General features: G+C 43.4%; 1 protein-coding gene across 1 annotated transcript; it reads left to right on the top strand.

Moving 5' to 3' along the window:
* The first annotated feature begins 529 nt into the window (after positions 1-529).
* Itm2b (integral membrane protein 2B) lies at positions 530-23,493 on the top strand. Its single transcript, XM_021181633.2, has 6 exons — positions 530-822; positions 17,572-17,700; positions 19,444-19,650; positions 20,113-20,223; positions 21,040-21,190; positions 22,580-23,493. The coding sequence occupies exons 1-6, from the start codon at positions 706-708 to the stop codon at positions 22,663-22,665; spliced, it is 801 nt and encodes a 266-aa protein (XP_021037292.1). The 5' UTR covers positions 530-705; the 3' UTR covers positions 22,666-23,493.
* The last annotated feature ends 1,666 nt before the right edge of the window (positions 23,494-25,159 follow it).

Here is a 25,159-nt window from a genome sequence, read left to right as displayed (position 1 = left end):
ACCTCTGAGGGAGGAAGAAAAGACCAGCTTAGTCAACCAGGCAACACCTTAGGGTGAGGTCTGTGGGAGATAAGTCAGATCACCAGGACACTAGGACACAGTGCTTCAAATATTCCTATGCTCTACTAAGTCGCTTACTAATAAATGATTAAACGGAGCTTTTGGGTTTGTTTATTTTTCAATTCCATGGCCTTTGGGCTCACAATCAAAGAGAATTTGGTGCTACCAGAAGTTAACTTATCCTACGTAGCCAACCGACAGAGTTCACCCCATTTTCTTATCAACCTGCAACACTGGGCCCCGGAGGAGAACTAGTTGGAAGCAAATTCAGAACCGGAAAATCCAGGCAGCCCAGAGGGGCAACAAGTCCTAGCTCAACCAGGCGCGCCCTCCACAAAGCCTGGCCAGATTCCCGCTGAGTCCGGGGTGTGGGGGAACCAGGGAGGGTCTGGCGTGAAGCCAGGCCCCGCCCACTCAAGGCCCCGCCCCAAGGCCCCGCCCCTCCGGGCCCCGCCCCGCGCCCGCGCCCCAGCTGCGAGGCCGGAAACCGCGCTGCACTGAGCCGCTGCTGCTGTAGCGCAGTTCGCTCCTCCGCTGCTGAGTCGTGCCCTGAGCTCGGCCGACGAGGCTGCCTTCGCAGCCGGGATCTTGCCAGCCGCGACCCCAGCCTTCGCCGACGCCGCCTAGGGAGCCCCAGGCCGCACCATGGTGAAGGTGACGTTCAACTCGGCGTTGGCCCAGAAGGAGGCCAAGAAGGACGATCCCAAGAGCAGCGAGGAGGCGCTCATCGTCCCTCCGGATGCCGTGGCGGTGGATTGCAAGGTCCTGGCTGGGGTCGCGGGCGGGGTCCCCTTGGCGGGGACGGTTTCCCGGACGGTCCTCCGTTCCCGGGTACCGTTGTGTGTGTTTGTGTGTGTGTGTGTGTGTGCAGCGGGCGGGGCGGGGTCCTGGCCCCTGGCGACCCCCGAGGGGACAGTTGCACAGGTGTACGAGGTCCCGCGGCTTTGCACTTGGCTTGGTAGCCCGGGAACCTGCAGCGACAGGCACCACCACCACCGAGTTTGGCACTTTTCTTCCAGTATAAATACTGTGCCTAAAATGGCTGACATCATAACAAGCCTAAACCTCTGTTGTTTCCTACTTTCGTTTCTAGGCTGAACAGCACTTGGACTAAGTCCAGCAACTGTAAGCATCTTAATTTTTTAAAAGCCCTTTTCTTTTACAAACTCCCTTGCCTACAAATGGCCTTCGGTGTTGGCAGGTGAACACCTTGGGGTCTGGAGAGAGGAGAAGACAACAGTATACTGGGAGTAGTTTCTGGCTGGTGATTTTATTATTGTAACAAATATCCCAGGTGAAAGTAATTGTTATTGTGGCTGTTCCCGTGTAACCCAACAGTTGACTCTTATCAGCCTCTTTGTGGGTACTTCTGAATAAGTGAAACTGGAACCAAAACATAGGAATTTGCTCCCATCCCTACAAAATTCACCTTTGTTTTACCACATCCCCCATTAGCACTGAGTGACGCTGTCACTGGATTCAATTTTTAAAAGTGATGTACAGTAATATTCTTTTAAATATAAATATAATTGTTTCCTAAGTTTTCTTTTTGCCTCTTTAGGGCTTCTGACATTTGATACCTATGGATACTAACAGCGGGTGCTGCGTCGTTTTTCACTAACACTTTTAATACCTATTGTCACTTGGGTAATTTTAGTTTTGACTTAAAATCAGTCGTTTGTGTCCATGGTACAAGTAGTAAGGAGAGTTTTTGGTTTTGGTTTTGTTTGTTTGTTTTTTAGTGATCTAATGAAAATTACTGTAAAGAAACAGGCTACTAATACCCTACAAAATTTTGGGGTCTATAATAGCAGTCTGGGCTGTTTGGACATGTTTTCTGGAAACGTTCCAGCTAAAAGCAAACATCATGTTGATTTTTTTTAAATGACTGTCTTCCCCTGAGATGAAACGAGAGAGCTGATTCCCTAAAAGGATTAAGGGTTCTGGTTTTAGTATTGTTTTCCTGGACCTAGTACAAACACTCTTGGACTTGAAAACATGTTTCGAATTCACAGGTAAAAATTGTCATAGCAGATTATCATATCTCTTTTGTCCGGATGCACATTTTCATCTAGAATAGACCCATAGTCAAGAACCCAGTCACAACTCCATATCAGTATTCTTGTTTGTGGAGATAGCTTGAGTCTCCTCAAGCCCAGATAGGCCTTGAACTCTGCCCTTCCTTCATTTTCCTCCCCAAGTACTGGGATTACAGGTGTGCACAGCCATGCCCAGCTTCAAATACACATTCTCACTGATATTATATAGGTATATGGTCTTTAAATTCTAAAACTATAACTCCTCCCACACTAAGCAAGCATCAGTGAAGTCATTTCTCTGTTTTTTATTCAAGGGTTGTAAAGGTTTCAAACTCTAAGACAAACGTCAGAATTCACTTTGCAGGGGAGCTTTGAATCAGTCTTGCCATCTATGAAGTAGCAGTCTTATTTTTGAGCTCTTAAGGATTTTTTTCATATGCTCACCATAATTTAATTTCAGAGTTACTGTCTATAACTGTATACTTTGCTTTTATTTCTGAATTTCTCTGATTTCTCTATCCAAAGGAAGATACTTCGATTAAACAGGGAGGGCTTGTGTTCTTCTATAGCCACACAGAAGTCACAGCTAAATTGGTTTGGTTAATACAGAGAGAGAGAGAGAGAGAGAGAGAGAGAGAGAGAGAGAGAGAGAGAGAGAGAGAGAATGAATGAATTCTTTTTCCAGCTATAAGCTGGAAGCCTTTTCTCAGTGGGGACAGTATCTCTACAATGGGAGTAGGTGGCATAAAGGAAAAGCCTGCTTGCCACCGAGAGAACTGATCTCATCCCAGAGCTGCGGAGTGATTACATAATGTTCTGATGTTCCTTTGGGCTGCACTGTGTGGCAACCACCTTGTCCGACCGCCCGGGCTGGGAACAGAATTAGCCTTAATGTGTTCTGCCTGGGGCATTTCCTCTGGTCAAGAGGACCAAGCTGGTTTGAGAACTCGGAAAGAAAGCCTTTTTAGCACTTTTACACAGTAGCCATGGACCTGTTTGTACAGCCTGTGCTTGAGGAGTGCCCCGTGGGTATCTGTAAGAATTCTGCTGTCTCCTGTCAGGGGCTTATGTAACATACATACACAGGACCATTTACACCGCTGTCTTCTGCTGCTGTCTCCTACCCTGCATGAGACCCTTCTGGAAGCAGCCCCACAGCTCCGTCACAGTTTCCAACTACTCTCTGCGTTAGCTGTCTGTTCCAGCAGCTATTTCTTTTGATTACATTATCCCAGCTAGTTTGCATTATTTTTTTTTTCGTCCACATTTTTCAGTTGACAGTCTTTATCTTCTCAGACCCATCCTGATTGACACGTGGCCTTTAGCGGGACAGATGCAGCAAAGAATCATAGTATCGTGATCTGTGTGACAAAGGTCAGTTTGAAGTGATAAGGATATACTATGGTACAGACAGCAGTCCTTGATTTTTGTGTTCAGAGCTTTCTTTGAACCTTGGGAAAGTATGTGTGCAAATACTGCAATAGAAGCCCTAAGTATGTCCAGTGTAACTGCTTGACTTTATTTTATTTTAAATTATTTTTTTTGGGGGGGGGTCAAAATTCAAGCGTCAAACCAGATGGTCTATCAGTTTAAAAATTATATGAAGATGCTAGGATTATATAAATTACAGTTTTACAACAATTAAAGTTGTTGTTTTGGGCTTTTGAGACAAGGTCTCTCTTAGCCCAGGCTGGTCTTGAACTTGCAACAAAGCTGATGATGACCTTGAACTCCAGATCCTCTGGTCTTCTGAGTGCTAAGATTATAGTCCACCACACCCAGCTAACAATTCTATTGTTTTAATTGTGGGGAAAAAAACAAGTCCTCCTCTTCTCAAGCGGACAGCTTCCTTTCTTTTTTTCTGTGTTTAATCCCTCCCTTGAGTCCTGCATGGAGTCAGAGGCCAAAGAAAAGGGAACCAAGCAGAAGGGAGGATTATATAATCCAGCCAATGTTCAGTTGTGCTTACCTCACTGTGGAGCAGGGAATCAGCAACAACCCGTGCTGCAGTCCCTGCTTCTCACCCCTTCCTTAAGTCTGTGACCTTGCAGAGCAGAGGAAACAGGCAGCATGGGCACTGGGTGACAAACACATTCTGCATCGTCACAGGATGGCTCTGTGTATCCCAGTTTGTGCTTTCTGCTTTTTCGATATTTCCATAGTCAGGACTGACTGGTTTGATCATCTGGACTTCAGTTTGTAATGGTGTTTTTTGCGGCCTTAGGGGGTTAGAGGAAGAACATAAAATGGATGACTAGACAGTCAGTGAGACATGTTGATCTCTACTGGGGGACTGGGAGCTTGGCTCTTTTTAATCAGAGTGCATCTCATTGCCTATTATCGTAATTTATGTTTATAGACACTGGCTGTAAATGTTTATTATAGAGTAGACTTGGCTATCCCAGAATTTAGTGTAGACCAGGCTAGCTTGGAAAGTGCAGTAATCCTCCTGCCTTCTGCCTCTTGGTGCTGGGACAAGCATGTGCCACCATGCCGGGCTGGAGCCAGAAAAACTTTCACATTTGTTAGATCTTGACCTCTGTAGAGGATATGGATGTCTGAAGTGAGGTTTTATGCTGGGAGACAGATAAGTACTTCTGCATATCTCTGGTGGGACACTCTGTTTTTTGAGGGTGGGTAACGTTGCATATTGTCATTGTCATTGGTTGGAGGACAAGTTAGCTGCCAGGATGACAGTCCCCAGGTGGGCAAGGCCAGTTATTGCCCTTAGCATATTCATAAACTTCTAAGAACTCCGGGAGTTCAACTGGACCACCTAAGAGTTCTATGTGGATAGCAGTATATATATTTTTCTTAAATCAGAAACACGAAAACTCATTTATGATAAAGGTATGCTTAGTGCACCCAGTAGTCAACGTACCAAGCGTTTATTATATGTTGCAAAAGCCTGACGTGTGTCAGTGCCCAGAGAAGAATATAGGAAACAGTTTTTGGAGACATTTGGGTTCCATCAAACCATAACCCAAACACTTGAAGTGACTTCAGAAACTGCGTTCTTCCTCAGGAATGAGATGCCCCCCGAATTCATGTTTTGCCTGCAGCCCCTTGGATCTCGTTGTATGACATCGTGTTAGTAAAGATCATCCCGGACAAAGAAATGGGTCAAAATACAGGTGCTCACTTTTAACTGGCAAGTGTTCCACTTTTGTGGTCCTGGGAATTGAACCCAGGGCCTTGTCCATGCTAGAAGAGGGTTTTACACTCGCTCGCCCTGAGCTACTTCTCCAGCCCTAAATATGTCATTTACTTAGAGCTTGGGGACTGAAGGAGGAGTTAGGGACTTTCCCACCAGAGGATTCAGGCCGTAGCTGCTCCCTGTGAAGATAAAGGAAGATTTTAGACTCTGAATGTCTCAGAGAATGGGGACACTGGGCTGTGCTTGTGATTCCTCAGTTCCTGTGTACAGCTAGGTCGCCCAGGCCCTTACTCTGTCTGCATGGAGTTTCACAGTGCTAGTCTTTTATGGGATAGATAGCTGAAAGTTCAGGCTTTAGGATTACATTGCAGAAGTGACCCTAAGGACATCGTTCCCAAACCGAATCCCATTACTTGGTGTGTTAACTTTAAAAATTACGAAAATAAAAACCATTTTTTAAAAAGCCCTCTCTCCTTAATTATGGTTTTTTACTTTCTTCTGTGTTTAGGATCCATATTCTTTCAAGCTTTCAGCTTATGACATGTTACTAATAATTGAATGAAAGAAAAAATTTTTAAGAATTGCTGAATTTTAGTCCTTACATTGAGTTGAGGGGGATAAAAAAAGCTATGAAGTGTTTCAGTAGTTGTCCTGCTTTAGGGCAAATTGGATTGATAATTTTTATTTCCAAACGAGAAATTTTAAATTGAGCTATTAAAAAAAATTATTAGTGGGGGAATGAATCTCCTAACTTTGAACTTAACTGTCTTTATTGTCTAATGCTTACAGATTTCCTGGAGTGACTCATGACGTGGTGTTAATATGAATATGACTGAAGAGAGGTTAATAGTGAAATAACACCCATGGTTGGTTCATTAATGCTAGCAACTTAAGTACCTAGTTTGTTTTTGAGAAGCTGACCCTGTGCATGGCATTAGAACCTCTTTTGTTTTTTTTGAGATAGGGATCCATTTGTTTGTTTGGGCTTTACTTTATTGTCTAGGCTGGTCTAGGATTAGAGCTATCCTCCTGCCTCAAGACTGAAAAAGTGCTGAGATGACAGACCTGAGCAATTGCTCCTAGCTGGAAATTTACCACTTTTAAAATTTGAAATACTTGCGTAAACAGTTTTGTTTATATAATAAGTATTCAGCCAGGTAGTTGGATTCCATATCTTAAGGGATAAGCTTTGTTGGATTTTTAATATTCAAAGTTTTAAGTTTCTTGGGGCTTACTTGTTTTTATTTATTTTTGAGACAAGGTCACACTGTGTCTCGGCTGCTCTGTAACTGACTGGATAGACCGGCTGACCTCAGAACTCAGGAGTCCATGAGTGTGAAGACGGCAGATACAAGTTTTCACACCTGCCTCTGAATCTTTAACTTTTAGTGTCAGATTATTTTTGGAAATTGATTTTGTTTTTCGTAATGAGTATAAAGCATAAATCTTAATATTTTGTATTAAATATGATCGCAACATTTAATTTAAAAGTTTTTGAGACAGGGTCTCACTCTGTAACCTAGGCTGAACTGGGACTGTGTAACTCCACTGGCCTGGAGCTCATTGCAATCTCCTGCCTCGACTTCCTGGGTGAGTTGGCTTCAGGCTTGAGCCATTGTACCTGGTTAAAATTAATTACTGCAAAAAGCAAACAGACCATTTTATTTCTTTTGCTCTTTCATTCTCTCCACTTGTTTTCTGAGGCAGAGATTTGCTTGGTAACCCAGGCTAGCTTGAAATTTACTAGGTAGACCAGATGGCCTCAAACCCGTGGCATTCCTCCTCCTCCCTCTGGGTCTCTAAGTCCTAGTACTGAACGCACGTCATGCACCACCATGCCTAGCCAAAAAGGCAATTCTCATTGTTAATTACATTGCTTAGATCGCCGCCGTATCCAAAGATCCCTGTTAAACTAGGGAAGGTGAGTTTGAGAGACAGCCTGCTTAGGTCATTGTTACTCATTTAGTGTTTCATTTAGTGCTTCTACTTTTTGGCTGGTGTATAAAGTCCCCAGTCCCATCAGTTTTAGTTAGAAGAGGGTGAGCCATGTCAAACATCATGGCAAACTGCTTCTCTTATACCCAAGAATATGAATTGATGAAGCTGGAGTTTTTGCATATTTAGTCAAGTTAGATTTTCTTTGGTTTTCGTTTAAAAGAAATGAGGCACACTCTTTGTACCCTAATGCTGGTACTGGTTATTTCTTGGTCACGGGGCCCATATAGTAAGCCCATGCTCTACCACTGGGCTACTCCACATAATACCCTGTAATACTGCAGCTTTAAAGGCAAATCATTAGATTCATATACTAATTTAGCTAGAAACACTAATGGCTTGAGGTGGACCAACATTTTATAATCTCCTTTCATGTAGAACGCAAGCTAGCGAAGTCTGGCTTCTGTGTTCAGGTGTGATGTAATGCTTGGCTTTCTGTGGCACAGGAACTAGGAATGATGCCTACATTTTCTAATGATCAGAGGAAAGAGAATGAAAAAGTGATATTCCTCCTTTTTATCCAGTACCCTCAATTAAGGGGGCTAGTGATAACAGTTTGCACATCAATTCAGTTAGTGATGGAAACTTGAACCTTGCCTTCATCTCTCAAGTGCTGTGTTGACTAAATCACCTCAGGTCTCTGCATCCGTTTCCATGAGCAGCACAGCGAATATAGGCCTCAGAAGCCACACCCCTCACCCCTGCCAGTCATTCCTGCTTTGGAATATTATGTCTGTGATACTGTTCTGTATGCACCAGCTCATGTCATTTGTAGAACAGTATTTAACACTTTCCTTGTTCCAAAGTCCTTCGACATAAAAACCATCAGGGTTTTAAAATGTGTACTTCTCCAGTACATATTAGGGACCAATAGAATTAATTTAGTTTTAAGATGTAAATAGCCTGCAGTGTCTTAGTAGAATACACTTTTAGAGGCTGTAGTGCAGTTATGCACACAAAAAAATGTATGCTCTTGAGTGACAGATCATTTTACATGTATGTACCTGAACTAACACCACACAGTCCACGTGGAAAGAATTTTGCCACCAACTGGGAAAATTACTTATTTTCCTTTACAACATGCCTTCTCTCCTTAGAGACAGACACTATTCTAGTGCAAGTGTCTCTCCTCTCCCTAGAGGCATAGTCTAATGTCAGTGTCCTTAAATTAATCACAAGCAATTATGTTCACTTGTAGTCTCTTATTACAGCGTGGCCACCAGGCCACTCTGGCTTGCGGCTTTGCTGAGCAGAGTGTATCTATATGGGAGAAACACTGCTTGGCTTTACGTGATCTGAACTCCACAGTTCTCTGAACCAGGGAGTCCTAAACATTTTGGGCCCAAAGCGTCTTGAGTCAAAGTTAAACAATTGTTCATAAACTCAAGGAGGTTTTGCATTCTGCAGGTTTTCTATAAGGTGATGCTATGTTAGAAAGAAGGCAGACTACTCACACTCCTAACACAAACAGCTGGTCTGTGAGTCAGGAGCATGGCCAAACAACTCAGTTGAGAAGGAACTCACCCAGAGTTGTGCAGTGTTTAAGGAACCGTTTGACAGAAGTCAGCTGGAGTCTGCACAGCCATGTTGTCGGTTAAGATGTCACGAGTTCAGCTGGTGGAGACTGCGCTGCCCACCACAGAGAATGAAAGTGAGAGCAGTGTCCTAGCCCTATAAGGAAACTATCAGGACTGTGGGGACTTCAGGGGAGAGGACCTCCGTGCCACATCTGGGTGACAGTGTCCAGAAATACTTGCTTATACTGCTGCTTTGTAGTATTCCCAAATGTTTATTTTTAACTCTTGTACTGTTTTAATATTACCCATTGATAGTATCCTTATGAAAGATGGATATAGTTATGCACGTACATGTGTGTTTTTTCACTACACACATAATCTAGTCTCGGTATACATAGTAACTTTTTTGCTAAAGTGATAGCCACTGCTTTTGCGGTTCTTGACAAGTCGTGTTTACCCCAGAATAATGTGTGTGCTTGCACTGCACTTTCTTGTATAAAACCCTTTTCTTTTGTCTGGATTTGATCATCGTTTCTTGGAGCTTGGGGGAATGTGGCATAATTTTCTGTGGGTTTTTTTTTTTTTTTTTTTTTGGTCATCTTCTGTCAGTAGTCTAATCGCCCTTCTGTATCTTCGCTTATCAGAGAATCAGTCAGTCCTTCTGAGTTGTGTTTGCTTTTGTGCATTTGATCTGCTTTAGAAAAAGAAAAAAGTCTGTGATCAAAACTTTTGTAAAAGTCTTGCATAACTGAGTGCACTGATCCCTCCCTCCCTCCCCCTCCCTCCCCCTCCCCCCCCTCCCAACACAGTCTCTTTCTGTAGCCTAGAGTGATGGAGTCCAGGCTTGCCCTATGTTCACACTACTCATCCTGTCTCCGCTTCCTGAGCGCTGGGATTGCAGGCATGCATGCACCCAGCTAATCCTCGCAGTCCATTAGTATGGAGTTCTACCTCAGCTGTGGTACCTGGATACTATACCTCGGCTCCTGCTCTGCTGCCTGCACTGTCTTCCTTGCTTTATGCTTGCTCTCCATCTGCAGAAGCTTGAGGCTTTCTCCCCATGCTCTGCCGTCTTCCCCTCTCTGAGACTGTCGATAGCCTCTGCTGTCGACCGTGTCTGTTCTGTGGGGCCGCAGGGCCATTTGCTTTCCCTTTACCGTTACCTCATTGAGTTTTCAGAAGATAAACATTAGCTGAAAATCAATATTTGGACTTTCAACTCCACCTTCACCAAAGCTTTTGAAAGTTTAATTAGAATATTCCCTGTGCACTAACAATAGGCCTAATGATAATTAATAATGGATAATAATGGAAACTGTCTGGATTATTGGCACTAATTTAAGACCTGACAAGATGACCTAGAAACAATGAGCCACCATTCTCTAATCTCCTCTCCAAAGAGCCAAGACCGCCTACTTCATGAGTAACTTGGAAGGCAGCTCACTGCCCGCTTTGGGGTTTTGCTTTTGCCTTTACTGCTCTGAGTTTTACTCTTCAGTGAATCCTTTTCATTTTTCCTTTTCTTTCCTGTCTTGTCAGTGTCTTGTGGTGTGGCCCTGGTTTGACTTGACTAGGACTTGCTGTGTAGCCCAGGCTGGCCCTGAACTTGCAGCGATCCTTCTGCCTCTGCTCCGTCAGTACTAAGAATTACAGGTGTTTACCATGCTTAACTGTTCATTTATATCTTGGCTTTTCAAGATTTACTTTAAAATGCGCATGTTGGCAGCCTGAATATTCAGTTACAGTTTTGCCTCGTGTGTGTATATGATTTCAGTACATTTTCATAACACTGTCCCATATAATTTGATGAACAGTAGAGAAATGTCCTATGAATCTGACAGCATGTTAAAAAAAAAAGTCACCTCTGTTTTCACAAGGAGATTTTATCCCTCCATCCGAGAGCCAGAAGCGTGGTAGGACAAGGAACCAAGACCAACCAATCAGATCGTTTGTTCCTAAAGAGTTCCTAAAAAGAGTTGTTCTTAGTAACATTCAGATTCTGGTGGGAGGCAAGCCCGGCTACTGCCAGCTGCTTGCTCCTTGTAGAGACTGGACCTGTTAACAGCAGGTAAAACTTGTATGCAATGCTGCTTACAGAGCTCTTGTCATTTCTCCTTGCTTCATACGCTGTTGTTGGTAAAGCTCTAGAAAGCATAGAATGAGTGAGTGCTACAAAACCGGTGGTCATCTCTGAACCATGGCCAAAGGAGGAGATCTTAAACTGCAGAAAAGGAATCGATTTTTAAGTTACTCATAAATTAATATTTAATAGCATTTTACTTTGCATCAGATACTCTGCCTTTCCCTGATGATACAGAATTGACTGATATGCTTCAGCAGTAAATGCATTGATTTTTACAGCCACACCCAGTCTCTTCTTTTTCACTCTGACCTGCTTATTTAATCTAGGCATGCGCTCATTTTGTAAGATGCTAGCAGTTTGGTTCAGGTTTTATAGATTTCTCAAAATGTTATGCAATACCTTAGACTGCTGTTTTTCTTCCTGCACCGCTGCTTGTATGTTGTAGAGTTTGTTAAGCAAGAAAATGTGCATGCAGAGTGGTATTGTTAGCACCAGCAGTGCCTCTGCGAGCTCTCCTTCATTGCCCCTTTTGTAAATATAGACGAACTGGGTTACTCCCCCATCGGCGTGCTCCTTGTGCTTCCTAATTTCAGCTCAATACTAACTTCCTTGGCAGAGGCTGCTGTGAACTGTGGCCCTGACATGCAAAGAGCAGCTTTCTTCTCCTCTCAGCGCATGCCCAGCTCAGGGAACTTGCTTCCTGTTTATGTGTCAAAGGTAATATTCCTATGTGGACCTTGTTAGCAATTGAGACATGACAGTCCTGTTTGGAAAGGAAGCAGAATTTATATCCTGGAATGAAGAAGAAAGAAGGCAGACATTTGCTGTCCTGAACAAGTCTATTAACTTGCCAGCCTGAGGTTCTGTTTCACCTACACCTCTTGGTTCTGGATGCTTTTGATGGTGGGGAGATCATGAGACCTGTTTTTATTCTTTTGGTGTTCCTGTCCTGAGAAAAGTAGCCTGCTGTTGAAGCCAGGTGAGCGGAGCATCTCCCGTTCAGCTAAGACTGAGAGCTCTGCAGGCTGTACATATCCCGTCATCCTAAGTACCTGATACCAAGAGGAAAAAGAGAAGTGTCCTCCAAGTTCCTCTTTTTTCATACTTAATGGCGACTTTTACTATTTACCTTAGAAAATAGTTTCCATTAATCTGGGAAAGATAGTTAGTGGTACTCAGTAAAAGTGTTTGTGAGCATAGGAGTTAAGACATATGCAGTGAATACCTTACAATGTACCACTTCCTGGAGACCGTTCACAGGGGACTGCCCATGAAGAGCCTTGTGATGATAACCTGTAAAGGAAAGCTGCCCTCGGGGCTGTAGAACTGTCCCGGCAGAGAGCACAGTGTAACCCGGAGTAAGCAAGAGGTGTTGCAGTGACTCCGAGCCCTGAGCACAGCAGCCACGCTCTCCATGCCGAGCCGCACACCCCCACCTCTATCTCCTGATTTGAAAAAAAAATTATTTGTTTTGCTTTGCATACAAGGAAATGCCAAAATCTTTTTTTTTTTCTTTAAGCAGAGCAAACATAGATTTATTACAGAAAAGTGAGGAAGGAATTTGCAAGACCTTGGCAGGACTCCAAGGGAAGACTATCCCCCAAATCTCCAAGGGACAGCCTTTGGATTGTTTCATACCCCGTCAATATTTACCTATATTAGTCTAACATAATTAATATATGATTCTAAGTAAATCTATTTCTGAAGGTTCCATTGTACATGCTATTTTGAATTAACAATATTTTAAAAAATTGTTTTTTTTGTTCTTAATTTTATACCTAGTATTTTTATGCCATGGTTTTCCCATCCCCAAACTGTCTCTGTTTGGAACTTCATTCATTCATTCATTCATTCATTCATTCATTCATTCATACAGGATCTACTGTACTCCAGCTGGCCTTTAATCCACTGTGCAGCTGAGGGTGACCTTGAACTTGTGCTCCTTCTGGCCCTGCATCCTCAGGGCTAAGCTCACGGGTGTGCCAACTGCAGCTGGTTTTCCGCAGGTGGGACTGAAGCCCAAAGCCTAAGGCCTCACGTATGCTGGCCAAGCTGCTTACCCACTGGCTGCATCCCTAGCCCTGAATCTGTCATTTCTAATACTTGACATATTTTTCTCTTTAGTAACATGGCCTCTAAGACACCACTGTTGCTTTTGCTGTGAAATTCAAAACATTACATTTGGAGAACTTTAGAAAAAACATCTCATAAAACAACTCCGTGATCCATTTATTATGTAAATAAGGTTCAAATAGAAGCAGCAAAGGATGTGAAGTATTTGTTACTTTGAAACTGAGTAATAAAAGAATTTTTAAACCTTACATTTTATATGAGCTATGTTAATGAAGCCCATCTATTGAAGCCTCTCAGGGAACTGACTGAGGTGACCTCATTTATAACGAATGGAAGTAAAATGCAGTTAAGTTCATTTTGCTTAAGATACAGTTAAATAATCTTGTCTTATTGTCTGATAAGGTTACCAGAACACAAGAGAGCGATTCCGCTGCACCGTGGCTGTGTATCAGAGACTGAGCCTGAGTGGTTGTGTCCTCGGAGTACTTACTCTGCACGCTGCATCTCCAGTATTCTTTTTTATTTTATGTCTTTAACTTAAGCTGGCTGGGCTGCCTGCTAACTGCAGCCCTCCTGCTTTGGACCACCAGCCAGACCCTGAAAGCCACTTCTTTCTCTGCTCTCGAGTGTAGGAGTAGGCCAGGGTGTGCTTTTAATAAACTGGGCTAAAATCTTGACTTTGAGGAAGAATAAGAAGATGATAATTGTGTGGGGCCTGCGGGAGTTGTAAGCACAGTTAAGGCGCAGCGGTTGGAGAGCCGTGCAGGGAGGAGGTTTCTGTGCCTCCAGTTAAATCAGGACAAGGAAGGGACAGACCCGTCCTTTTAAAAGCAGACTTGGAGTTTAGTAAGAGATTTGAAATGCAGACTTTAAGCACTAGGGTTAAGAGAAAGAAAACACTCCTGAGAATGTGGGGGTGGGCTTTTCCTCTTTAGGTTATAACATGTTTGAAGCACACACAAAATGCAGGACCACTGCTGCTTTGTTTTCAAAATACGAATGTGACAAATGGCAATTTCCTTATCAGTTAATAAATATTTGGGTTGGTTTTACTTTGGAACAAGTTTGAATGACTCTATGAATAATTTTTTTTCTCTTTTGAAGCAGGTTCTCATGTAACCTAGGCATTCTTTAAAAACATTTTAGGTAGGAAGGATTACTCTGAACTTATTAAAGTGTTTATTGAATTTCACACGTATGTATGTGTGTGTGCCTGAGAAGGCGTGTGTACCACATACGGATCCTGTTCGATCCCCAGGAACCTGATGTGTGTGCTGGGGATGGAACCCAGGCTCCCCGGCGGGAGCCACAAGGCTCTTAAGCACTGAGTCACCTCTCTGGCCCAACCTTGTTAGTCCTTTCAACACTTCTGCCCAGATGCTGAGATTATAGACTTAGGCCACCCTGCCCAAGGACAGGTGAGGTCTAATCACAGTTGAGCGTTAGTAGAATTGACCTTGTTAGGTTTCCCACAGTTTTCTTTTTCTCACCCTGTGCCTATTGACAGCTGTTTACTGTCTGGGATGTCAAGTGCAACATCAAGGAGGGTCAGACTCGCATCTTTGCCCCCCTGACTGGAAAGGCTGTGGTGTGAGTTTTAGTAAACCAACAGGTACAAGGTTTGCTCTAGAGCTCCATGCCCCAACACTTTTATTAATATTATTTTTAGTTTTTGACACTGTAGTCCTGACTGAACTGAAACTTACCTTAGCCTAGGTTGGCCTTGAATCTGTGGCAATTCTCCTGCCTCAGCCACCACACGGGGCTTAATAACAACCTTTATCTTGAATGAATGTGCTTTATCCTTGCTCTGTGACTCAGCTTGTGATGGGGCCATCGTGCCTGTCACACCTGTGTTAGGTCATAAACTGCTGACGGTTAGAAGCAAGGTCTGTTCACACTTGACTTTGGTACGGGACCTTGCCCAGCGTGTTCCACGACACTGGCCTTAACAGTGCGGGGTTAAGTGCAGTTCCCGCCTTTGCCAGGTTGCCAGCTCGTTGCAGATCCTATGTGACTGTGTCGTCCCCCTCCATTATCTTTCTGGCTGCTGATACAACTTTTGTGAATCACGAAAACTTAAACTCTTTCTTCGTTCTGCCGTCAAGTATCTGCATGTTAACTAAGCCCCAAGAGTGGTTTAGAGTTTCTAGGAATGCAGAGTGAACACGCATAAACAGGAACCCTCTAGCCTAGGAGCAAGAGATAAGATCGCTACATGAATGTCTAATGCAAGAAAGCAAGTGACTAATAGCAATATAGAGGAAAGAGAGCAGACTTTAAAGACGTCAGCTCTTAGGAGGCTCCCAGTGGTTTGTCAACTCAAGGTCTATAATTTAGATACTGAAATAGACTCTTGTTTATTCCTTTATTCTCGAGCCATGTTTCAGGTGCAGAGTCACTGGCTGCCCTTTGAATAAGTGTTCCAAAGCGAAGTTCTTTAACAAATTGGTCTCCTCTGTTGTCCTGGAAAATGACTTTTTAAAATAACTTACAAATTCAACTCCATACCAAGGCCCTTTGTGGCCTGTTCCAGTTCTCTCTCCCTAGGATCCCTCCCACCATACCGAACCCCCAGCTGCAGTGTGGTATATTCTGCCTTCATGATTTTATTTGTTCTTTACCTTTTACATCGTTTGCTGGAACACTGTCTTCTGCCTGGCAGTGTGCGTTCGCCCGGTGTCCTTCCATGCCCTGTTCTCTCCCTGGGAAGTCTCTCCCTTAATCCATCCTGTCTCACTCTGCATTTTTTCTGTCAGAGCCCACGTTCATGTTGTTTTGTGCTTCATTAGATAAGAAAGGGGTTTTATATGAAAGATAAGGCCGGCCAAGAGCTTCCTGTGTAGTCTAGGCTAACCTCCAACTCACAGCAGTCACTAGCCGAAGCCCCCCACTTCACCCCCAAGTGCTATGATTCTACATACGCACAACCTGCTTGGCCCTTTTTGTATATTTATTATCCGCAGTGATCCAGCCTATCTTTTCCTTGGCAAAGTCTGTATTCCTGGTGCCCAGGGCAACTGTTTAAACACATTCGATGTGTAATTTATTCTCAAACTCACTGTTTGTTACATAGTTAAAATGATAAATCAAAAATGAAAAAGTCTGAGAACTCGCTGTCCATGTAACCGTGAGGCTGCATATTCTTTGTCTGTGTCCACCCATGGTCCGTAGCCACTGATTTATGGACTCACAGGAGGGAGCCTGGCAGGTAGGGCTGGGTTGGTGCACACTTGGCTGTCTGAACAGCTGGTAGCAAATGCTGAGAGCAACTGTTTGCATCTGTCATTCCATCCCCCACCCTTGTCCCCACTCTGAGAGTAGTTATGCTAGGACACTTTCCCTCTCCTGTGATGTTTTTGTCAGGCAAGCTCAAGCAGGCCCATGTGTTTGGGTCTATAAAATATTACCACACGTGAGATTCTTAGAACTTCTCACTAATAGGACTTCTGATGAATTCTTCCCCATTCACTCCCATTCCACGCTTTAGTAGATACATTGATCTAAACATCCACACACCATCCCTGATGAGAGCTGCCTCAAATGTAGTCCTTGCCAAATCATTTGGCCTGAGCGTTACATTGAATATTATTTATTATTCTGCATGATTGTGTGTTTAAAATTAAAGCTTCCAACCCCATAAATGTAATGGCCTATGCCAGTAATCATAGCAGGTGAGAGGCAGAGGCAGGAGGATTGCTACAAGTTTGGGGTCAGCCTGAGCTACATGGTGTGAAAACCTCTCTCTAAAAAACAATGGGGTGTGTCTGTCTAACATTGTTCTTGTTGGCTACAGGACTTGGAATTGGACGTCGCCCATCAGTACTCAGACACGATCTCTTATCATAGAAAAGAAGTGTAGAATGTAGTTGCCATTCCTAAGTGACTCATCCCTAAGCCGTAGCTGCTCCCTGGGCTGTGCACTGTCTCACCGTGGTTTTCCTCCTCATTCACCAGCCGTTCTGTCTCGATGACTGACGCCCTATAATGTCCACAGTTCATACTGGGTTTCAGTTTTATTTCTTAAAAAGAAAATGAAAGAAAGCCATTATCAAACCGAGATTCGGGTAGGGTGGAATTACAGAATTAATTATACCGACATACCTTTGTCCTGATTTTTAGATTCTCTTTGTCCAAAGAACTTCAGTGTCCTATCTTTTGTTAGTGTTGTGTTAGTTTTTCCCATAGATTGTTAAGGAATGGTTTTATATCTGGAATAAAATAGATAAACTACCTGTAAAGGCTAACTGTCTTCTAAGTGATCCAATTAGGAAATCCCCTGGATGTGTGAAACAGCCTCACAAACTGAGGGACCAAGGTCATGTTGTTGCCTTTTCTGAATTTCAAATGTTAGAACATGGCACCAAAAGTCGAGTATGGAAAATACAAACTGTGGCTTGTATTAGCGCTCCGGACACTGTTAGTCGGCAGACTATTGAGAGAGAGAAGGCTTCTGCCTAGAGGTCTCTCTGGGGACCAGTGTCCATGCCTGGCATGGAGGTGGGGGTGAGTCTTGGTGCCCCGGTCCTCATTCCGTGCTTAGTTTTGATTAGAGCCTTCATACCTTTCTTTGATCTTCATCTTCATAGATAACCCCAAGCCTTCTGTTACTCTGTTTCTGATGTGGCTGTTGTGTTTCCATTCCAGGACCCAGGTGATGTGGTTCCAGTTGGACAGAGGAGAGCGTGGTGTTGGTGCATGTGTTTTGGACTGGCCTTCATGCTTGCTGGTGTCATCCTCGGAGGGGCATACCTGTACAAGTATTTTGCCCTTCAGGTAAGTAGGAATAAGTAGGAAAATATATTTAAGATTTTCTAATACGTTTATTTACTTACTTATAGGGGAAGGGACATGGCCAGAGGACATTTGAGGAGCTGGTTGTCTCCTGTTACCGTGTGGATCCTAGAGATTGGATTCAGATCATTAGGCTTAGGAGCTAGTACCGGCTACCCACTGAACAGTCTTGCCAGTTTTGCAGAATGTTTTTTTGGGGGGAGCCTGAATTTTTTTCCTCTTTCTGTGAATTAGAATGTGGTCCCTGCCTTGCTCTAAGCATGTACTTTCTGTCTGTAGCCAGGTGACCATGTTTGGGCATGGATGGTTTCTCAAAATGGACTTTATTTTTCCCACCGCAGTTACTAGTAAAGAGGTACATCAGAATTGCCACTTGTGTGAATATGTCAGCTACAATGTTGACAGGTCATCCCTGGACAGCCAGTTGAGGCTACTACCTGACAGCCCTTGCTGTGTCTAAGAGCTGGGTGACTTGCAGAGATGACGACGTCACTTTTGGTGAAAGCGACCTGTAGCTTAGTGTTTAGAGTGCACTCAATGTGTTAAGACATTGATTGCACTTAATTATGACTTACGATATCATCTCCCCAAACCCACTCTGCTGACAACGTCAGATGTTTTAATGTTTTCAAGTAGGGAGAAAGGCTTCGAAGCCAGATTTCAAAACTAATTTTGAAGTCTTCCTCCAGAGTTTATATGAAGTCCATGCTCACTTTTAGTCTTAGTCAAGATAAAGGCATACTGATTTTTTTAGAATAGACTTATGTAGGCAAGTCTGACATCAACCTTTGATCCTGCCTTTGACTCATGTGCTAAGTGTGTGCCACCACCACTCCTATGTGTATCTTTCTAAATGTAGTATTTTGTTTTATAAGACACCTAAGGTACAGAAAAAATAATCTGTGGGCTGGAGCTATAGCTCAGCGGTGAAGAGCACTGGCTACTCTTCCAAAGGACTCGGGTCCAATTCCCAGCAGCCACACAGCAGCTCACAACTGTCTGTAATTCCATTTCTAGGGATCTGACACACAGTCGTAGTGCAGCCAGAACACTAATGTGTATAAAATAAAATAATAATAATTTACAGTTCCACTGCCAAAGATAACATTTGGCATCAAAATGTTTTGTTACATGCCCTCAGTCTCTATATACAGATACTTTAAAAATATTTTATACATACATTTATTTACCTATTTCTGTGAGTGGGCACACTCCCTCAGTACCACATAAACTGGGTGTAGTCGCTCTCACCTGCTAGAAGCAGAAGGATTGAAAGTTTAAGGTTATCCTTGGCTATATATATAGCAAGGTACAGGGCAGCTTGGACTACTTGAAACCCTGTCTGGAAAGAAAGGCAAACACTGCTTCTGACTGTGTTCTGTGGGAAACTGCCTACAGGTGGGAGCAGGGCTCCGTGTTTCTTCATATTTCCCTAACACCAGATAGCTTTCGTATTCTGTTCTTATCTACCACAGAGAGTAGGGAGGGAATCAGCGGCCTTTCTCCTCCTGAAAAGCTTTTTTTTTTTTTTTTTAAAGACAACTTCAGAACCTGATAAAGAATGTGCTAGCTCTGTAATTAAACTGTCTGACGTGTCATCTGGAAAGTAAGAGTTTGTAAGCAAAATACTATTTAGGTAGGGGTGGCAGTTGAAGTAAGGCTTACATTTAAAAACCTGTCTCCCGTGTGCGGGATTGCTGAAATACAGTGTTTTCAACTCCACAGCCAGATGATGTGTACTACTGTGGACTAAAGTACATCAAAGATGACGTCATCCTGAACGAGCCTTCTGCGGATGCCCCAGCTGCTCGCTACCAGACAATTGAAGAGAACATTAAGATCTTTGAGGAAGACGCAGTGGAATTCATCAGTGTGCCTGTACCAGAGTTTGCGGACAGCGATCCTGCCAACATTGTGCATGACTTCAACAAGGTGAGCCAGTTCCAGGATTGGGAAAAGAGCTCAGGGTCTCTAGTAGGAGTTTTACAGTTTTAATTTTAGTAGTTGCTGAATTCTTCAGTTTAGGGTTTAGTTTGCACTTGAGAGAGAAGGGAGGGAAGAGTTGGAAACTGCAAGTGTGCGTCTCCTTCCAGCACTGGGGAGGCTGAGACTATAGGATGCACAAGTTTGAGGCCAGCATGGTCTACGTAGTTAAGTACTTACTGTCTCAAATGAGATAAACAAAAATAGACTTAGGTCCCTTTCCCCGAGGCTCGGCCTTCTCAGGCCTCGCTGCCTATGCCTCGTCTGCTGATCCCACCAAGTTCTTGATTTGTGAAACTTCAAGTGATTTATAAGTTCTAAAGCTAGCCCACCTTGTGGATACGATTCTTAGCAGCCCAGTCTGTGCATCGCAGGCCTGCTCACCTGTCTGAGACATATTCTTCTTTCCAGAAACTCACTGCTTATTTGGACCTTAACCTGGACAAGTGCTACGTGATTCCTCTGAACACTTCCATCGTTATGCCGCCCAAAAACCTGTTGGAGCTCCTTATTAACATCAAGGTACCGAGTGTTTGCTGTTTCTAATTAACAGTCTCTTAACATTCTTGGAGCTCACTCTTCTGGAGTGTAGCCAAGGGAATTACCAAAAAAAGTACTGAAACTTGTGTGTTGTTTTCTTTTTATCTATAGTGCTTTAAATTTTATAAATAACATCTTTTAAAAACATTCAAAATTGGGCTGGAGAGATAGCTCAGCAGTAAAAGCTCTTGCCTGACATCGTGTGCTCCGTCCATTAATCCCACAGTGGAAGGGGAGAACTAAGCCCAGGAAGTCAGCCTCTGCCATCCATGCTCAGCCCTATACATACTGTGCACTTGCACACACACACACACATACACACTATACATACACATTATACATGCACACTATACATGCACACACCACACACACACACATGCTATACACACACACACATACATAGTAATAAATAAAATGGAAAGTTTTTAAGTGTTAAAATTTTCTCACATTTAAATTTTCCTAAAGCACTAGAAAATAACTATTAACCAGCTACTTAATTCCAGTGCCTCTGAGTTGGGCATGGCTGTATTGTAACAAAACCGTACGTATTGCTAGGCATAGTGACCCATGCCTATCGTCATTCCTGGGAGGCTGAGGAGAAACAACCGGCTAAGTCTGGGAACTGAAGACCAGCTTGGGCGAAAAAGCGAGATTCCAATTCAAAAACCAAGACTACATTTATAAAAGCAGCCAGTTAAATATCCATAAATCCTCTTTTAAAAGCGTCACCAAAGAGTTTTGTCTGCCTTTCGCTCAGTGCACATTGAGAAAGCTCCATGTCACATCTTTCTCCCACAGGCCGGGACCTACCTGCCTCAGTCCTACCTTATCCATGAGCACATGGTGATCACCGACCGCATCGAGAACGTGGACAACCTGGGCTTCTTCATCTACCGACTGTGTCACGACAAGGAGACCTACAAACTGCAGCGCCGGGAAACCATTAGAGGTAAGGAGAGTCAGAATTCCCATGACGCTTGGGTGAGAATGTAAAGGGAACCTGTGTCATGCTTGGTTAGTTTTTCCAAGATTTAGAATCATGGAAATCCCAAACCCTCTCTCTTCAGATAGAAACCATCAGTCAGCAGGAAATGCCATTGCTTTGGGACACACACCCACCCCTCAGTTTGCATGTAGAAGAGTCAGGTTTGACTTTTCATCCTCACTGTGGCTGGGCCACAGGAGAGAAGAGGTCTTTCAGCCTCACGCTTGGACTCTTTGGGAATCTGAGTTCTCACAGGTCCCGTCACCTTGTGGATCATGCTGAGGCTAGTCACAGCCAGGTGACTTAGGAAGACCTATAAGTGAGGAGACTGGAGCCCTGACATGACCTAGGCAGCTCTACCGTCACTAAATCTTGTTTTCCCCCTGAGCAGTAAGAATAGCAGCATGTGCCCACTATAAATGCAACGCAGAAGTGTGTGTGACCGAACACATCATCCAGTGCCATCCATCGGTGACGCCACAGCCTGGCTTGTGTGGGATTGTGTCACCCAGCAGAAGTGCTTCTTTCCTGGTCTTTGCCAATACTTGTAATGACATTGTTCTCACCTCAGGCTGCTGAGTCATCTGAAACCTACCACTTGATGTCTTACATTTAAGTCATGATCTTGCCTCATAATTTTCTAAAACCAATTTGATAGAACAAAGTTTGTCTCTCCTGGTGTGCAGTTCTGCAAGCACACACGGGCATGGGACTCCACCGTATGTAACTAGAATATTTCCCAAACCTTGGAGCTCATGTGTCTTAGGGTTTCCGTGGCTGCAACAAAACACCATGGCCAAAAAAGCAAGTTGGAGAGGAAAGGGTTTATTCAGCTTATACTTCTACATTGCTGTTCATCAACAAAGGAGGTCGGGACAGGAACTCAAACAAAGAAGGAACCTGGAGGCAGGAGCAGGTGCAGGGACCATGAAGGAGTGCTGTTTACTGTCCCCATGGCTTGCTCAGCCTGCTTTCTTATAGAACTCAGAACCACCAGCCCAGGGATGGCACCACCCACAATAGGCTGGGCCCTCCCACAGCAATCACTAATTAAGAAGATGCCCTACAGGTGAATCTTATGAAGGCATTTTCTGAATTAAGGTTCCTTCCTTGCAGATGACTCTAGTTTGTGTATCAAGTTGACTAGGCAGCACATCTGTCTGTTAACCCTTTGTAAAGCACTGTTACCAGTTGCTAGGATATATGAAAAGGTCCAGTGGAGCACGAATTTCAAATTATGGGATGGATATAGAGGAGTGGCATGCTTCTCTATGTCTAGAGAGTAACTGTGAGTATTTGTTACTAAACAAGTTAAAACAGAACCAAAACCAGCCCCCTTTCCTTTCCCAACAGGTATTCAGAAGCGGGAAGCCAGTAACTGTTTCACCATTCGGCATTTTGAGAACAAATTTGCTGTGGAGACTTTAATTTGTTCTTGAGAAGTCAAGAAAAACCGTGGGGAGGAATTCAATGCCACAGCATACCCTGCCCCTTTGTATTTTGTGCAGTGATTGTTTTTTAAAATCTTCTTTTCATGTAAGTAGCAAACAGGGCTTCACTGTCTCTTCATCTCAATAACTCAATTAAAAACCATTATCTTAAAAAAAGAAAACAAAACCTTTCTTTTTTCTAAGTGTGGTGTCTTTGATGTTTGAATTAGCAAATGTGCAGGTTCCTAGATAAGATTCGCTTCTCCATAGAGCTTACCTACTAGGAAGAATCTAAATTGCTTGGAAATCACTAATCTGGATTTTTGTGTTAATTCTGCACTTCCATGAGGGAAGGATGCCTAAAGAATAGTCATTCGCGTATGTTAAAGGGACCACAGTGACTTGCTTGTAGATGCTAGCCCTGCTACCTAGTCTGTTAGCATTTGAAGTCACCTTCTCATACTACTTTAATTAAAATGTGCCGTATCTTCAATGTTGCTTTAACTACTTTAGAGGATTTCAGCCTTGATGTTTTAATATCCTAGGCCTCTGCTGTAATAAGATTTTAGACAAATGTTTGGAATTTAAGAACAACTCATGTTACTAATTTGTATAGCCCATATCTGTGGAATGGAATATAAACGTCACAAAGCCATGCGATGAGAGTGTGCGTTGTTTTTCCCATAGGATAAAACCAAAGAAGTAATGTGGGTCTCCATACTTTAAGGTAATCCACATACATAAAAAAATGAAACTATTTTATAAAGTCTAGTTCTCTACATGCAGTTATAAAAATCAGCTTTTTTTAAAAAATAAAATCAGCCATTAATTACTAAATCAGATTTCTTGTGGATGCTGTTTCAGTGACACCGAGGGCAAACTTGACCAACGCTGCTTGACAGGAAGTGGCCCTTGTCATTCAGCGGACGGTTATCATTGAAGCTAAGATGTGGATCTAAGTGGTGGCTCTCAGTCTGTTCTGGTTTTTATTTCAGACACGATCGCACTGTGCTGTTGTAACTAATAATCTCTAGGGCCCAGCCTCTCGTAGCAGGGAGATAGACATGTCCCACAGAACCTGGCAAGCTAGACATGGGATTTTTGTTGCTGTTTCAGTTTTTGAAACTGGGTCTCAGTCTGGAGACTAGGCTGACTTGGAAATCAGGCCGACAGTCTCAAACTCATGATGAGTCTCTGCCTCAGCTTCCAGGGGGTTAAGATCACCATCATAGCAACCACACCTGAGGTTGCTTCTTACCTGAAAGAATTCAGAATCCACTACCTGTAAAACACCTGAGAGTGGGGCTGGAGCGATGGCTCAGAAGTCCCAGGTGCTTACTGCTGGTCTGGAGGACCCAAGTTCAGTTCCCAGCACCCACTTTGGGTGGCTCACAACTGCCTGTAAATGCAGGTCTGGGCACCTAACACCCTCTTCTGGCCTCCACTGGCATCTGCTCACAATGTAACATACCTGTGAATAAAAAGAAGTGACACGAAGAACAGTTTTGCTATAAGTTTCTGAAACAAAAGATTTCAATTTTGACTTTAGGTTGGAATTTTTTAAAACTTCAAGAGTCGACGAAGAATTTGGTTTGGAGAGGTCAGAAGGCGGTTTTGTGGCACCTGCCTCTCAGTTTTATTTCAGTAATTCTGCCAGAGCTTTAGAGCACTAAACGGATGGTTAAGGAATGAGAACTTACCCTAGAAGAGAGGATTTACTAAAGTGACAACTACATTTTCCTGTCTCCCAGGCTTTAAAATTTCATGGCTTTTCAGGGGCCTGTAAACATTCAAGTGTGAATAGAGTCCCATATTGGGCCAACACATACAGATACGTGTAGAGATAGATTCCACTCAAAGGAAAAAAAAAGTGTTGCGCCTTATATTATAATCCAGTAAGCGAGTAATGAGTACTGAGTTACAGTTTGTTATGATAATTACTGGACAGACCTTCATCTAAGCATTTTTATGATCTGTAAATCAAAGCACCTTGAAGGTGATAGACAAATGGCAGTCACTAAGATAGAGCCCCATCCTCCTTATATACCGCCGTCAGGCTGTCATTTGGGAATTCCTGGGCATTCTGTAAGGTTTGCAGTTGAAAGAAGGGTGTTTATCTGTTCCTGCATTTATAGTAGTGCTCTGTCAGGGTGGCAAGCAGAGGCAACAACCCCAGCCTCTCCTCACTGACTTCACACAGTTTGCCTGCCGTCAGCACAGGTGGGGGTGGGGGGTGGGGCTCCAGCATCACGTTTCATTAGAATGGTTTAAGAATTTCTTAAGGTCCTAGCCAAACACTTGATATCACAGAACATTTACACTGTCGGCTAGATCAGACTAGCGGGTTGTCCCTGACTTTATTTCCATTACTATTATGTCAGTTGAGTAGATTGCCCCAAGTCAGGAGTGTTGGTGTGCACCTGTAATCTCTGCCCTTGAGAAACTGATGAGCATGAGGTCTAGGCAATGTAAACAGCATGGGGTTCCAGGTGACTTTCAACCA

Source organism: Mus caroli, chromosome 14 (genome assembly GCF_900094665.2).
Source record: "Mus caroli chromosome 14, CAROLI_EIJ_v1.1, whole genome shotgun sequence".
NCBI classification, from domain to species: Eukaryota; Metazoa; Chordata; class Mammalia; order Rodentia; family Muridae; genus Mus; species Mus caroli.
Note: the sequence above shows the minus strand (reverse complement) of the source record. Positions and strands in the feature narration are given on the sequence as shown.